Here is a 17,413-nt window from a genome sequence, read left to right on the forward strand (position 1 = left end):
CATAAATGAAACAGAAAAGGTAGATCTCTCCCAAGAGGAAAACTATGAGGCATCACCTTAAAGTAGCTACAGACCAGTCCTGATACAATGGAACTTGTAGGAGTCAACTGTCATTAAATATTTACATGACTTTGGGCAGACCGATTGGATAAGCTCATGGAGAGCTTAGAGACTTTAGGTATTTAATAAAGAAATACCTAAACCACTCATATGAGCTCAGCAAGCCCTTGAATCTTGGTTAGAGACTAGTAGAATACATGACAAAAGTGTTACATATGTGTGCCCTGCTCTTCTACAATTACCTATGCTTTCTCCTCTGGCAGAAAATATTGACTAGGATCAAAACAAAACTTCAGATAAGGAAGAAAATGTCAGGACTTCTTATATTTTATTTGCCTTCCAATTCTGTTTTATCTTAGCCATTTAGCTGTCTAAATCATGGAAGAACACAATGCTGCTGCTGTAGTAGCCAACAGTTTGGCTGTGGATTCTCAATTAGAAACCAGCTAAACTTGTGTCACTGTACATGTGTCTGCATGGAGAAGATGGAAAACACTATCACTGGTTAGGAAGCATTTTAAATGCACATTGCATTTAATAAGCAATGCAATTGCATTTAAGGCTTATCACCTTCAAAGAAGTCTTTAATTCTCAAAGAAGGGTGGGAAATAGTTCTTAGCCTTTCAAATATAAGACAGTGAAATAATATGAAAGCAGTCTACAGGCTTTTTGAGCAAAAACAGCATTGCAAATAAAGCCTTGAAATTCTGTGGATTTGATTAACATCACTCACCTGACCATTGTTTCAATTTTCTTTTTGTATTTTGGATCTATTTTACTCCGATACTCAGGTCTCATCAACATAGCAGCAAAACTGAAGGCTGAGTTTTTCAATCCTGCTCGGTGACACTCAATCACAGCTGAAGTCAAAATTGGCACAATATCTGTAATAGAATGAAACAATGATGTCAAATATTTATTTACCAGTATTTATGTTTAAAACCTTCGAGCTAATACAACTAAAAAGTATTGATGAAAAAAGGCTATTTTTCTTCTTTGTCATGGTACACAGTTGCACAATTTGGGCCATTCCTGGAACCATATACAAGAAAAACATGATTTCACTGCACACTGCCCCACACTCTTGAAGCTCAGCATGGCAGCAGGAATGTTCTAATTTTAACCATTTCTCCCAATCTGGGCTGCACTCTTTAAAGCCTACTTTTTAGTGTACATTTTTCATGTACCCAAAAATAATTTTTTTAAAAGATCAATTAAAATTTTGTGATTAAGTCCCAGAACCAGTGAGCTCATTACACACAATCCAGTTGAGGCTGCTCAGTACTGCAGTAATGTGAGGACAGATTAAAGTTCTGGTGAGGATTCCACTCTGGAGGCTGTGTATGGAAGTGCTGCCCAGAGGAAGATGCAAGCACACTGTGTAGTTACACTCTGCACAGGGGAGGATGAACCTTGCAGTGCAATACTGAATAATGAGTTGCCCTGCAGAGCACAGCTCCTCTGCAGTCAGCACTTACGTGATGGGAACTTGCTGATGTTGTTGGCTACACGTATAAGCATCCGTGCTCCCTTCATGTGATCACCACGTTTCACGTGAATCTGGAATGCAGCAAAAAAACCACATTTACTGCAGCCATTGGAGACTAACTCCTGCAGCCTGCTCTTGGCATTCATTCATTTTGCTGGGAGCTGCTTCATGAAACTGAGCAGAGTTGTACTACAGAATGGACCAGAGACCTCATCCTGGCTCTTCCCCAGTCTTTCTGGCCTTCAGCCCACCACCTGCAGCTCTTGCCTCACTGCTGGTGAGAGAGGGAGGCCAAAGCTGGCTGTAGGAATGGATATCCTGATGGGCATCCATGGGTTAACTTATAGAAATCACTGAGCCCCTGCTTAACTTCATTTATAGAAAAGCAGTGATCTACTTATGGATAATAACCTCAAATACTACAACAACAACAATAATAAACAGTTGTACTAGTAACATAGTCTTTATAAGCATGAATGCAAAACAAGAAGCCATACGTAATATTCAATTGTTCAGTATTTTAAAAAAGAATATGCTACTCAAAGAGGCAGAAACAACTATGGATTGTCCTCCTGAAGCTTGCTGTTAGCATGCACTTGGGTTCTGTGATACAATCTATATGACAATGCAATTTATGTATGCAGAGCGTCCATACATACAGTACAATAAATTAGACACTGTGCAACTTACACATAAATTCAATTTCCCATTTCCTTACCTTCACTAAAATATAGCTGTGTAGAATCATAAGGTTTGTAGCCATCTCAGAAGAGATTTTAATCTTCTGGGTCTTTAACTCTGAATACATACTGAAAAGAACGTCACGTGCATTTCGATAGTTTCCTTAAGGAAAAAAACCCAATAATTAACAGTAAATTTAATTTTTTATAACAATATCTTTACTAATGACATATAGAGAAGCTGAAGTTATGTTGATCCTTTGATTAAAACCATTGCATGACAATTTCTTTGGAAAGCCACAAGCAGTTGCTTATCACAGTATCCTAAACAGTATCAGCCAGGAAGTTAAAAAAAAGTTTACACTGGGAGAAGTCATCTAAACAGTAGCAAAATATATATGATGGCAATTTAATATAATGAACTTTAAAAGTGGAAACTGTTTTTAGAGCATTTAAATTTATTTTTTTTTGTTCTTCACTGTTAGATATTCAAAAACTACTTTTTAAATGTTAATTTAGCATACTTTTACTTGATCATTTGCTTTGGCAATAACTTGCCTCTGCAACCAAACCAATCCAAAACCTGTCAAAGAATAGTTAAAATTAAATAGTTAAAAATTAAAATAGTTAAAATTAAATAGTTAAAATTAAACCTACTTCACTAGGTTATACTGCTTCAAGGTTACTATCGAGGATTGTCCTGAAACCACAGTATTTCATTAAATTATTAATGTAGCTGAAATCAACTAGTGTTTTGCAATTAGTCTATTAGTTGTTTTTTTCTTGTTTTGTTTTGCTGGTTGTTTTGGGATTTTTTGCATTATTAGAGGCTGAGAAAGTCATACTCTTCACAGCTGGAGGCATCTAAAGGAAATTCTAGTTATATCAGCAAACATTTTCCTTTGCCTCCCTATATTTCTCTATCCGCAGATGTTTTTACAGAGCAATTTGTAGTATTTTGTTATACACTACAATTGAATCAAACTGTGAAATTTATGTGAGACAGCTAAGTATCACTTCAGAATTAGTTGCTGGAAAACAACATTGTTCTTTTATAGTGTATTACTGACTCTCAGTATAATAAAGTCTTAAAATCATGTGATTACCTAAAACCAGCTTCATGAAAAACTGCACTAAAAATGCCATACCCAAAGAAAATACCAAACAGTATGACTTAAATATTATTTCTAGATGGATTTTTAAGGAAAGAACAAACTATATTGGTGCAAATTTCACAATCAAGCTCACTGACATCTGCTGAAGGAAGAGGGGCCTGATGTAAAACTTCCTTTCCAGAAGAAACATTGGTGCTTTTAATGAGACAAGCATTGTGTTTCTTATTACACTGTTACAGAACACATTTATAATGCTAGTAAATATGAAACACACTATTGGATACAAGTTTTCAGATTCAGAGAAGTTAGTAAATATTTAAACCCCTGAGCCTTTGCATTTCCTGCTTATATAATTAGCACAAATGCATTATTTGGTACTATGATGGATTGGGAGACTGCTTGCCAAAGGTTTCAGAGGTTTTTCCACTCCACAGCCGAATGCTGAGGAGCAGCCAAGGAGAGCCCATGAATGTTAATTTGCCTGGGTTATTCCCGAGACTGCTATTTTTCCTTTACAGATTTTTCTTTAACATAACTGAAATGAAAAGCAAGCAGTGTTATGGTAGGGTTGTTGCTGTGGCTACAGAGGAGAGTAAATAATGAACGTGGCAGCTATTCTGCTTCTGGCCCTCTGTCTTATTTTTTTCTGTTTCTAACTTTAGCAACCCATTACAAAGGAAAACCAAGCTTAAAGTAAGCATAATTCTGGTCCTTCAACAGAAATCAATTCCTCTGCCCATTCTCCACTGATAAAAGTCAGGTGCTGAGACTAAAGGTTCAGTACCAAATCAGAAACCATATGGAGAAATGGCAATTCTATGACTTGTAATGGAAAGGTAAAGTCACAGCCTATCTTAATCACTATGTTTACTTTAATGTAATATTTGAATGTAATAAAGAACAGAGATATTTTCCACAAGTTTCTTTTTTCCCCAATATTTAATATACAGCTGAGAGTCCACAGGTTCTCCCTAATTTCTGTGAAGGCCTAGGGGCCTGGGTTGTCATGCCTCAGCCCTGGAGGGGCAAAAGCAAACGGGAAGAGACTCCCCTCTGTACTAGAGTGAGAAAAGGCCTCCCTCCCTTGGATCTTTGCATACACATGTAAATAGTTCTCAAGGTTCAATGTTCTACTGGTTCACCAAATTGATGTAATCCCTGTTCCACACCCATTTGTCTTTTATGATTAATCTCACGAACGTTCTCCCTTCCCAATTCCTTTTGGCCCCAGTTTGCTGGATTGCCCCACCCCCATTACCCTCTTGGTTTCCCTGGTCCCTAGCCACGCCTTTGTGCCATGTTCCCTTGTTCTGGTTGGACCCTGACCCTCAGCTCCACCCCTTCACCCTGTATTTAATCCTGTGCCCTCAGCTCATTCTTGTCTTTGGCCCTGGGCCCCTTCAGACATTAAACCCTTTCGGATATCCACACAAGGAGCCATCTCTCGCTCCTTTGTCCTTGCCAGTTGGTTCTATTGGTGGTGTGCTCTGGACCCTGAAGGTGCAGCTTGCATTCAGGGATTTGTTGTGGCACATGCCACAACAGCTTTCAAATTCAAAACTGAACTTGAATATATTTTGAAGCACCGATACAGGTTTTCTCTAAGTATAATCCTACACAATAAACAGCACCCTAAGTAGGGTACCTGAGGAGGTAGCATGAGGGATGCCATCACATCAGAGAAAACAGACTTACCTGAACACTGCTCCTCCCTGGCAATTATTATGGCAGTTCTGGCAGCATCTCGGTACTGCTTTAGGGCCATGTACAAGCGGAACAGGTACTTGGCATCCTGAATGAAATCATACAAAAGCAATTAATACTAACCAAATACATAGCACTGTATTCCCCTTCTTGACTTGCTCATCCCACCACCACATTCTCCAAAGAAAGCAGACAAGCTTGCTTTGTCAGGAGCTCTTTGTATGAACACGCTTCAGCTATGCCAGAATCACCTGAAGGGTTTGGCTGTTGCCCAGGCACAGAACATCCATGCCGAGGGCCAGAGGGAGTCCTGGCAAGTGCTGGCCAAGCCCTGTCAGGAGAGACGCAAAAAGCCACAGACCACTATGCACATGGAGAGCTGTACATAGGGAAACCAAACAACTCCAGCTGTGTGGGCATTTATGGTGTCAGAAAAGAACCCGGGCACTCCTTTTAGAAATAGAAGTCTTGCCAGAAATGCTTAAATTGTGTTATGGACCTAGATGCAAACATTGCTTAGTGTGGAACCAGATGGTGGACATCCAAGACAGCTAAAATTTGAAAATTAGGGGACAACCAGCTAATAAGATGCAGAAAATTTATAATTTAAATTAAAATAAATTAAAATTTATAATTTTTAATTATCAGGTACTTTTGATAATTATTTAACTCAAGAATAGCAAATGTAGCAAACAGTTCACCAAAAAACTGGCAAACTAACAGGAGGTAAATTAGTGGAATAATTAAAAAATAAAACTAAAAAACAAGATGGCAGTATTGTAGAAAACAAATATGAGTTCTATTTTTGCAAGTGTATGCAAATTCTAGAAGACTGGTAAAAAAAAAAACAACGAGAGAAAAAAGAATTGGTCTTTTATAACAAATCAGAGTTGGTTTGGTTTTGAGAAAATCCTCAAGAGATAATGCCTAAAAACACAAAATAAAATATAGGAATAGAAAAGAAAGAATGGAAGAAGTAAATATTAAAAATATTCTACTCATTGCTATTAAAGAAGTAGAAAAAAAGAGCGCAATATAAAATGTCCTTGCTTATGCTGAAAAGGAAATATAAAGTGAAAAAAAATTGAGCGAGTGTCACTATTTTGTATCATTAGCAGTGATTTCTAAAATGGGGTCAATAAAAAGTAAAAGCCTGTACATGATAATCTTACAACTAGTAAATTTAGATAAGTTAAATATTGTATATAATGGTATGGTTCCAACTTAAATGTAGAACGAAAAAAAAAAAAGACACTGACAACTTTATGGTGAGCTCAACAAAAAAATCCAAACCAAACAATTCCACAATATTAGTAGTAAATCCAAACGTTTTAAGTGTGTATACTATGTTAAAATTGTATAAAAATTACTACAACAATAATTATATGAATCAATGTTGTGTTATTCTCTGGAATATTGTGTGGGTTTTGTATGTAAGTCTCAGACAGCAAAAAAAAGCAAAAATTCAAGAGAGCAGAAATATTAAAAGATATAAAAAAAATTCCTTGTAGAGAAGATGACTGAAAAGATTAGCTTGAACTTGAGAAGCAAAGAAAAAATGACAAAATTCAAAAAAATCACAGAAAGAAAAGAAAGAGAGAAAGAATTGCATATGGAAAGAAAAAAGAGAAGATAAAATCTTCTTTTTAACTTCAAATATGAGGAAAATCATTAAGTGACCAAAAGCAGTTACTGTTAAACTAACAATGGAGCAGAATTTTAAGTAATACAAGATCAAAAGGTTGATCATAAGAATTGCAACTTAAGAATAATGAAATAGTTATCTGGATAATAAAGTAACTGCAACTACTTATATTAACGTATTATTTATCCACTGTAAACTGCCTCAAAAATCACTATTCCCTTGGTGGGGTAATCCAAAAATTAGTAAAAATAGTAGGTTATGACATAATTCTTCCCAATTTCTGACATCACCAAATGGCCACAGATGGCCATTCCACTGATGATTAGCAGAAAGCAGCACTAATTCCCCATCCAGGCTGCTTCTCCCATCTCTCCTGCTACAGCAGGAAAGGATCCTGTCCCAGCATAGACAAGTGGTCTTATATGATATTTGCCATGTTCCTAATTATATCTGACTTAAATAATACATTTTAAATATTTACCCCCCTCCCCCAAAAGGAAAAAAAAGAAAAAAAAAAAGAAAAAGTGAAAGTAATTCAAGAAAAATTAGTCCCATGTTTTACTTTTATACTTCTACATTTAAAGTCAGTAAGTTAAAAAGCAGAAAATGCTGGAAAGTATTTTCTAATACAACACATTTCCTAAGGTCTTTGGAAAATTTATTATTGCAATCTGATTTAATGTTAGATATTCATATTTTTAGTTTGATTTTTCTTTTTAAAATGTGTGTATTCAGCAAATATGCACACAGAAAACAGCAGAACCTTGCTAGTTAACGTTCCCTGAAAGAGCACACATGAAAAATTAAGAATCTTTATATGCTGAAGTTAACAAACACAACAGTTGACATAATCACACATCTAAGAAATAGTTCATAATTAGTCAGAGAATATTCCAGCAAAATTTTGGTAAGCATAATAATTTTGATAATATGTCACTTCACTAAAATGCCACACAGCTGTTGGTTGTGAAAGATTTTAAGCAATCAGCCTGCTGTCAGTGATGATCTGGTTTGAAGATCAATGCTTGAAATGATGAGCAAGTTTCTGCTGCATGGCAACTATTAAATTCACTCTTACTTTCAGCTTTACAAAAATGCCACAACATAGAAGCTTCTATTTTCTAAAAACAATAATATATTACTTGGTAAGTTCAAGAACAGTCTCCATAGCATAATGAAGATAATGATTGTTTTTAAAGTAGTTTTTAAAGCAAATATGTATGATTTGATAAAGTAAAATTTTGTTACTCACTGAAAGAGACTGTAGTAGATTGGATTAAAGCATTCAGAAGAGCAAGAGAGAGCTTTTAAATAAGGAAAACAAATCTCTACACTGAAGTTCAAAACAGTGTTTAATAGAGCAGTAATGGCATTCAAAAATTTTCTGCGTCTTTTCTGAAATCTGTAGAACCTCTTCACTATGGAGATCACACTGTAGTTCACTTCCCTTACCCATGGACTTTGAATGAGGCAGCTAGACTGCTGCTCTGAGAAAAGAGACTGGATGCTACAGTTTCTCTCCACTCAACTTCCAGCAGAAATGAGAATAGTCTTGCTTACACTGATAGTGCATAGATTTTTCATTCAGTGCCTCCAACAGTTTAATTCCCTTTGGTTCTTGCAGTTGAATACTGCTTGTTTTGCTATGTTCTGCTTCTCTCATAATTTTATCGAAGTTCACATTTCATATTAGAGGTAAAGAGGTAAATAATAGAGAGATAGAGGTTTGGTTTGGTTCTTCTTTTTTTTACCTTTTACAAAAGCAAGTTTGCTTGACCATCAAATGCCCAGTGTCTCTAAAAAGTCTAAAATCTCTAACCCTTAATCCATACAGAGAGAAAAGAGACAGAGTTTCCAGTTTCTTAACAGAATTTGCAAACCACAGCTGTAATATCAGGGGTGAAATCAGCTTGTTGCACAGAGCCTGTCACCTCCATAATTATCAAACCTTATTGCCCTCAACAAGACATAATTTATTCTTCCATGTCTATCATATTGCACCTGACTGTATTTACCATGACTTTGTACAAGATCCTAAATTCATTGACCAAGCAATTGACTGCAGACTGCAACACTCTCACCTGAGTCTGGCTTTCACCACTTAGCTCACATTCCAGGTCTGTTGTAATGGGCAGTAAAATTTCAAGTAGTTCAGCCACTTAGTGCCATGAACTCAAACTCAAGTACAACGGAATGTACAACAAGCTCTCTTACCATCAAAGCCATTCAGAAATCAAAAAGGAGTTGCTAATTTTGAAAATATGTCCACAACATTTTATGCCTTAGACTGATTTTGAGCTCAAGAACTATTGTAGCCTGGTCAACTTTTGATCTGCATCTCCTACTTTGTACCTTACTTTCTTCCACTGCAAAAGTCAGACCAACTCTGCTCCTGCATGATGAGGTCAGTGCTGTAGCTTGTCTCGAGACATTCACAAGCTGACTGTCCATCTGGGAAAGGCAACAGCCAGCTGGCAAACTGGCAACAACCAACAGCGAAGTTTTATCTATTATGCTCATTATGAGCATTAATTTGGACATCCTCTGTCCAACTATCTGCTTTCATAAGGATGACTGAAGAAAGATAATTATACCTAAGATGGTTGCTTCCTTCCTTATATTTCTGAATCTGGAGTTACTGGGTGAATGACTCATGAAATGATCACACAAGTCTTGCTCCTTAATGAAAGCTGAAGCACAGTCTGTGCCTACTAAGAATTTTAGGACAAAGTAAACTCAAAATATCTTGTAGCACAGAAATGTGACACAATAGCAGTGGTACAAATACAATACCTGGGGCATGCCATCCCCCTCTCCCATAAGATAGTCAATCAGCTGATTTGTTAGGGCTTCATCTTTTGCCCGTCCCACCTATTAAAAAAAGACACAAGAAATTATGATATGAAAGAAGTTATTAAAGTTATTAAAAAATAACTTACTCAGAAGGAGTCTTTCCATAAAGCACTGAACCTAGATAGGATTAGAACATGATTTTTATAGTTCTGTATGTTCAAACCAGATGATTATTTGACATGCAGCTTTGATATGCTGTTCATATTAATTTTCTAATGTGTTAAGTTGGGATTTTTAGACATGTTTAGCTGTCACCTTTACTGATACAGTTTTCCTTCTATTTGCAATCTGTTGAAACACACTCAAGTGATGCTGGGAAAATGTCACAATATTGAAGGTAAACTTTTTAAGAAGATGAAGAATTTTTTGTTTTATCCAAGTTCCTTACTGTTTCAATTGCCATTTCCATAGCCAAGTTATCTTCTGTGCTTGGACTTTGCAGGAAGTGTCTTAATGCCTAAGATGACACAGAAAAAAAGTTAAAATTGAGACACACAAAACTAATTTTTTCTAATTTTTATCAAGTTCTCTCTGTCTGCATTTTGATAAGACAGGTGGCACACTGAATGGTTATCTCAATGATAGAGGTAGCAGCTGCTCTTACAGATACTCATGCAAGAAGCAAGAAACTTTGCCAAATTCTGGTGTACAACCTCACTAACTGTGAAAGATGTTCACAACAATATGATGAGAACAAATCAATGATTAATGTAATTAATGTCACAGTTTGATTAATGCCATAATGTTTTGAATGTTATGGAGCCCCCCACGCCACAGTTGAAGGAGCTGTCATCTACAATGGTCATAATTTGCAAAAAATCAGTCACAATATTTTGTTATGTTTTAAGTATGCAACAGTCAAACATTTAATAAGCATCAGTTCACAGACTTGTAACTGATGAAAATCATGTCAATCAACATATTTTCCTTTTTTAAAAAAGGCTTTCAGTTAGGGCATGCTACAGCAATTAAGTGAATTATTTGGTTACTCTGTAACCAAGTCTCCACTGGTCAAGCCAATGAAATGTAAATAAACTGCTGCTGCAGATCATGACATTCACAGATTCATTGCTAATAGTGTATCATTGATTCATCTCAAGCTTCTACTGCTATGAAAAATTTATGTGCATGGCAATGTATCATTCACAGAACACAGTCTAGGTAACTGTAAATAAATTGCTTACATTTTTTTATCCTTTTAAAAAAAAATATCAGTATGTCATCAGTTAAGGCACTTAAAATCTAATCTGAACTTTCCCTAAGACTGAATTTTGAACAGTTTCTATAAACATTAAGCTTTCACTGGCTTAAGTACTTAAGTACTGACCCGTCCATATTGACCACACAGCAAGAAAAATTTCCCCGCCTGAAAATGTTTCTTTTCTGCTTCAAAATATAGTGCAATGCTCTGATAATCTTCATTGGTAGTACTTTCAGAACCTGCAACAGACAGATCTGAGTGATAGCAGGGTATTTGTATTACATAAGATAAATACCTTACCAAAGGAACATATTCCTATTCTACTTTGTTTTTCTACTGACATTCAAAGAAAAAACAAAGCCAGACAGACTCAAATTATGTCTTACACATTTTTTGCCATTTAATCAGACTAGATGTCAGACATTAGGATAATAACATAATGAAAAAATTGTTTCCACATGTTTTACACCATAGTGGGATTTCTGCTTTTCACAGAATCATGGACTAATGGAATGATTTGGGTTTCATGGGATTTTAAAGATCATCTAGTTCCAAGCCCCCTTCCATGGGCAGGGACACCTTTCACTAAACCATCCTGCTCCGAGCTCCATCCAACCTGGCCTTGGTACCCTTCCAGGGATGGGACACCCAAAACTTCTCCGGGCAACCTTTCCCAGCACCTCATCACCCTCACAGTAAAGAAATTTTTCCTAATACCTAATCTAAATCTACCCTCCTTTAGTTTAAAACTGTCCCCCCACATCCTGTCACTACATTATCTTCTAAACAATCATAATGAAATGGCATTGCTATTATCTGATAATGAATATTTTCATCATAAATAAAGTAGGGCAAGTGATTATGAGATCATCACCTGAATTGCTTTCACAGTTTCAGAATACGGAAGCATACTTGTATAAAGCACGGCTACCAGGGCCAATGCAACCATGTGGTAGCAAAGAGTACTAGTTAAGTCTTCTAACCAAGACTCCATTCTGCTGTACACATGTAAAACAAAGACAGCCACTACTCCAAAGTTAGTTTTAAACTCCTTTTCTACCCACTTAGATTACAGTTTGAAACATCCTGTTTTGGATAGAAGCAAGAAAACGTAAGGAACTGTAGAACAATTGTGGCCACCACCACCTTGACAATCATCTGCAACCATACATCTCCACGCCAACTGTTGCCAAGTTTTTATAACCTTCATAATAAGAAATCAATGTCTAAACAAAGAGATTAATTGAAAATATGAGAATTGGAAGATATATATGTGGAGCTGATAAGGCACTCTTCAAAGGTGCCTCACACAAATGGAAACTATAAAATTTGGCACAAATTGACAAGGTGGACTCTTGACTGTCTTGATGGACTAAGATAAAAGTCAGCTTCTCAGTAAGGTCTCCTTTCTGTCTCTCTCACTGAGACAAGAGGAGGCCAGAAAGGGTCTTAAAGAGTAGAAAAGCAAAAAAAAAAAGTGACATGTAAGAAAAGAGCTGGAACCAAGAGTAAAGGAAAAGGGAACAAAAATCAAGAGCAGTACCAGTGAAATGCTCTGTTTTGTATCAAGGTCAAAGAAAGGCAAAGGGACTATCAACAGGCACATGAAAATAGTCTAGATAAATGTTTTATCTCTATGGATAAACAAAAAGCCTGTAGAACAGGCAAAATTTGAAAACCAAGGAGACAGCAAAGCTGAAAGCAAAGTCTGGCTTGTCAGCCTGAAGTACACACATTGTTGCCAAATCTGAAAATGTGAAACAGAACTTAACACCCACTGTCTTATGATTTCAAACTGGTTAAAATCAACTAAAAGAACAGCAGAATATAATGTAAGCAAACTGTGAGCCTGGAATACTCACTGATGATATCAGCATAAATCTCCATCTTGTTGTGTTGTTGAGCCAATGTGAAAGCTTCATTATTACATTTGGACAAAACCAGGAACTGAATAGCAGAACCATAGTCACCAAGCTGCAGAAAGAATCTAATCAGAATGACAAGTTAATACCTTAGTATCAATTAGCTGAATTAATACACCAAATGTTTTAGGAATATAGGAATATGATTTAGGAAAAATCACATACAAATATGATACACTTGTAATCTATATTATATCTTGATCGTTTTAACTGGGATCCTAAAATTAACTTAGTAAAAATAATACAGCATTGCAATTTTTTATTATTGTCTAAACTTATTACTTCAGATTAATATAATTTTAATCAGAAAGTCAACAACAAAAAAATCAGTACCTGTTTAGTTGTCCAAATCTTAAAGAACTCAAATCAATTAACTGAATTATACAGTTACTAGCCAAGTACCAATAACCAGAGTCTACTATGTTAGCAAGCCTCATAAACTCCCAATAGATATAGACTTATTTTTAATCTGCATAACATGATTGTTACCTGGCCACCATCTTTGCTCCTTCAAGAGACTGTGTTTCTCTCACAATATTAACAGCCTTTTCAGGATTATTTAGGTGATCCAAATACACTCGAATTACACTATCCCATTGTTTTGCATGTTCATAAGCTATCACAGCTTCTGTGTACCTGCAAAATAATGGTTCCACATCAGTTGTTTTAACTTTGTAAATAATTCTATATAATATGGTGTGAAGGAAACATAAAGTATTTTATTTCTGTCAGATTACTTTGTGGCAACTTCCTTTCAGTTTGCATGTAATCATGCATTGCTCTGTGTTCTTTTTGGTTTCATTTACTCTTAGGAGAATGAAAAGCAGAGGCAACAGAAAAATGTCTACCACAATACTATTTTTGACCTACTCTGACAGCATCTCTTTTGCCATGTTCATCTCTTCCATATGAAATTCCTTGGGAGCAAGAGAACAATAAAAACCAAATGTGATAGCTAAGTGTACAATTTTAAAAATAACACCTCTTTTCTGTTCTGAAGACAAGATCAAGAAATTTCTCATTGTCTCACTATGCAATTGACACAAACATTATTTTCTAGTCTTATCGATGTAAACATTAAACTCTGGTGCTGTTTTGTATTTTAAAGTAACATTATTCTGAAGCATGTTTGCTTACAGGTAAGGACTAGGAAGAAGTACATTCTGTGATTAGATATAATCTATCTGCAGCTTTCACTTCAGCTAAGAACTTTGCATTACTCAATATTATACAAGTGCAGCCATTAGGGTGTACCAGTAATTTGATTCTAGACTCAAAAAATTTTTTTCATGATTATTCTCCCTTTGACTGACCTTTAAAATCACAGATAAGGAGCTAGAAACAAACTTAACTTGAATACTCTGCTATGAATGACTTTAAAACCTTTGATGATTTTTGTTAGAAAGATATTAGTGTTTAGACAGGAAAACAATTATCAGAAACACATCTTTGATACCAGATGAATGTCCTTAGATTACATTTCAAATCTTCAATGCACTAAGTGTATACTTAAGCTTACGTATTTTAGAATCCATTCTCACAAGACAAAATCATGCAAAAGTTTCAGTTTGTGTTTTAATTTATTTTACAAAAACACTAATGTATAATAATAGCAATAACAGCAATAACATGTTTTGTATTAAAAAAGAGCATTCAAAGGTACCTGCCATCTGCTTCTTTGGCCTTTGCATATTGCAGGTGAATCTTTGGAGATGAAACCTGAGGAAGAAGTTCACCAACCTTTGCCCTGGAAAGATAAAAGCTACTTAATAAATACAGCTGGTTCCAAATTTTCTCCAGAAAAACTGTCACATTTATATCAACATTGAAAAGGAGTGTGATAGAAGAAACGGAACATAATGGATAAGCTTTGAGGTAATTTCAGTATTTTCAAAAAGTTGCACTTTGTAAGAACTAGAAATTAGAGACTGCTTTAATGGGCGTTTCGGGACAAAGGTATGAGAGACTCAACAGAGGCTGACATTAAACCTCACCTCTCTGACTAAAAGATGGGCACTCTTCAAACTGAACCTCCCTCTGCAAGAATAAATAAACCTCACTTCCCAAATCAAGGTTATCATTAGATGCAAGCTACTCCCCTTAACCAAGTGCTCTTCTGGCTCATTTTGATGATATTGACAATTCTTTGATGGAATAAAATTTTCATTTTTCAAATAAATGCATATAATATTCCAACCCAATCTTTATAGCACTCATATGAAAGAACTGTCTGATCAGTTCCTAATGTGTGTGCATGTGCACACACCCGCAAAGGACTTGAAACTGCAGGAAACTTTAAAAATAACACCAAAATAAAGGAAAAAAATTATTTCCCATTTACAGTAAGACTATATTAAACAAAATAATTTTCTGAGAGAATCTTTAAGCTTGAATTTGGAACAATAAAATCAATGAAACATAGTTAATGAGGCATTTGTGCTATTTTTTTCAAACAGTACCCCAGCAAATCCTCTGAAATGTAACATTTCCCTGAAATCTGTACTTACCAGTTTTTACACCGGATGTATACTGATGCTGCCTTGTCATAATATTGTCCCTTTTCATACAGCTGAGCAGCTTCTGAAAATTGCTACAATATCAGAAACCATTAAAATATAATTTCTAAATTAAGACCATCAATTAATTACTAACCTAATGAAATCACATATTCAGCCTTAACTTTTATTAACTCTTTTGAGTACCTTCATATTCTCCAGAATAGCTCCACAGTCTCTTTTTAGTGTCCTACTGGGATGTTTAATGGCCTGGTTTACACCTCGACGGATATCTCCCATTCGAATGGACATTTGAGCTACTCCAGCAAGGCAAATTTCATCATGTTCTTGGTACTGGCAATCAAATGAAAAGCAGTAACTATAGATTACACATTAGAAAACACCACGTCACAAAAGTGACAGTAATCAAACATTGAAACAACTAATGAAATATTACAGAATTCATAACATTTAATTTAGACCTGAATTAAAAAACTGGAATTCAAATGAGTCTGAAACATGACAACTTAATGTATTTTGTGACAGTACAATGCTATCATTACTAAAAAGGAATTACCTTATTGTTTCCAGTGATTCCCTTCTCATAATGGGCCAGAGCATTAACATAATCACCCCTAAAAGAAAACTGGAAGTTATACAAACAAATATTTTTAACAGGAAGACATGTTTGCCTTCCTACCACTATATGCATGCAGTATGCATGTACCTGTCTCGATTTAAACATAACGACTGCACAGAAGATTGTGAGGTATGCAAGAATGTCAAGGCTCTTCCTATGGACTTGATCAAAGTCTTAGAGGAAATTCTATCTCTCAATTTTGTTGGACAGAGACCAATAAACCTCCCTTGAAATGCAAAGAATCTGTCTTCAAAATACACCTTTATGGTTTCAGGTTTATTCCAGATTTTTCTGGAAGACAAATGAAGCTAACCTTTGAAATTGTTTAGAATTTTTGTAACACAAAATCAAAGGAAATTTTTTTCCCTGGAGTATATTCAGAACTCAAGTTAGATGGTTGAATTGCTTCAGCTGTGTCCATTCCCTCCTTTCTGTGACCTCTCTCAATGCCAGGTGTACTGCCAGGGGGAGGGAGTTGTCTACAAATTAATTATTAATAGGGAAGTTTTTCCTCTTAGGTATAAAACAGACCAGGTTTTATCTGGGAAGAATTAACTATTAAACAGACTTTAAAATCGTGTCAAATGGTTAATACCTTCTTTCTTTCAGGGATTTGCAGTCTTGAAATCTGACACACCTCTACTTAAATGATTTAAGAACATGAAGGCTTATAGATATTTAAACAAAGATAGGCAAAAGGCATGGCTTTCATCCAATGAAAGAAGTGTTAAATGATTTGGACTTTCTCTGTTTTCCAAGCACTTGCCTGCACCAAAGTATTTATTTAGTAGATGATATTATATGTGGACCTGCCAGTGGCATAGAACCTACATATACCAGAATTAGTGAAAAGGAACTATGATTTACTAACAGGTCTCTAGCATGGAAGATTCCTTGCAAAACTCCTCTTCCTCATACTATAGCTCAAAGACCTCACTGAATCCTCTCTCAGCAATGCAGTCATCTGAAATATCTCAATTCTGTGTTCTTCTATTGAGCATGAATATTGGTTTAATAGTCTTATACTACAGCCTTACAGGAGAACTTACATGAATTCAAGCTGCACTGCATATTCCTTTGATATGAAAGGGATTTGGTCTGGGGCCAGACGCTTAGCCAGCTGAAGTGCTCTGTCCCAGTGCTGCAAGTCTTTTCGCATCTATTAACAAAGAAAAGTATATCAAATTTGGACTTCTATTCTGAATTGTAAATTATTCTAAATACAAATATTGAGTTAATATTCTAGAAAGATTCAGACAATTTGAGAGACATTCATGCTGAATGAAGGTCTGTTAGGCTGCAAATGGAAATGACAGGCCTGTCAGTCTCACTTCAGTGCCTGGTAAAATTATGGAAAAGATTATTCTGGGATTTACTGAAAAACACTTGAAGGACAACGCAGTCATTGGTCACAGCCAGCACAACTTCATGAGAGCAAAGTCCTGCTTAACAAACTTAATTTCTTTTTATTATAAGGTAACCTACCTAGCTGATCAAGGATAGTCAACTGATGTAATCTTTTTTGGATTTCAGTAAAGCTTTGAATGTGGTCTCTTTAAGAGTATGTAAAATGTGCAGCCCACAGATGAATAAACACATCATGGGATGG

The 17,413-nt window shown here is 35.7% G+C and overlaps 1 protein-coding gene across 4 annotated transcripts in view; it reads right to left on the reverse strand.

Moving 5' to 3' along the window:
• WDR19 (WD repeat domain 19) overlaps nucleotides 1-17,413 on the reverse strand; it is a 39,069-nt gene that overhangs the window by 4,167 nt on the left and 17,489 nt on the right. For all 4 annotated transcript variants that reach the window (XR_004496839.1, XM_033513364.1, XM_033513363.1 and 1 more), the window contains 14 exons: nucleotides 16,854-16,963; nucleotides 15,742-15,799; nucleotides 15,372-15,518; nucleotides 15,177-15,259; nucleotides 14,333-14,416; nucleotides 13,159-13,305; nucleotides 12,610-12,734; nucleotides 10,874-10,986; nucleotides 9,935-10,003; nucleotides 9,487-9,564; nucleotides 5,040-5,136; nucleotides 2,268-2,392; nucleotides 1,539-1,620; nucleotides 794-944 (listed from right to left, as the gene is read on the reverse strand). Coding sequence is in view for 3 of the 4 variants with exons in the window: in XM_033513364.1 (XP_033369255.1) it covers nucleotides 794-944; nucleotides 1,539-1,620; nucleotides 2,268-2,392; nucleotides 5,040-5,136; nucleotides 9,487-9,564; nucleotides 9,935-10,003; nucleotides 10,874-10,986; nucleotides 12,610-12,734; nucleotides 13,159-13,305; nucleotides 14,333-14,416; nucleotides 15,177-15,259; nucleotides 15,372-15,518; nucleotides 15,742-15,799; nucleotides 16,854-16,963 (1,469 nt within the window). In the remaining variant the exon portion in view is untranslated. The remainder of the gene's footprint in view (nucleotides 1-793; nucleotides 945-1,538; nucleotides 1,621-2,267; nucleotides 2,393-5,039; nucleotides 5,137-9,486; nucleotides 9,565-9,934; nucleotides 10,004-10,873; nucleotides 10,987-12,609; nucleotides 12,735-13,158; nucleotides 13,306-14,332; nucleotides 14,417-15,176; nucleotides 15,260-15,371; nucleotides 15,519-15,741; nucleotides 15,800-16,853; nucleotides 16,964-17,413) is intronic.

Source organism: Parus major, chromosome 4 (genome assembly GCF_001522545.3).
Source record: "Parus major isolate Abel chromosome 4, Parus_major1.1, whole genome shotgun sequence".
NCBI classification, from domain to species: Eukaryota; Metazoa; Chordata; class Aves; order Passeriformes; family Paridae; genus Parus; species Parus major.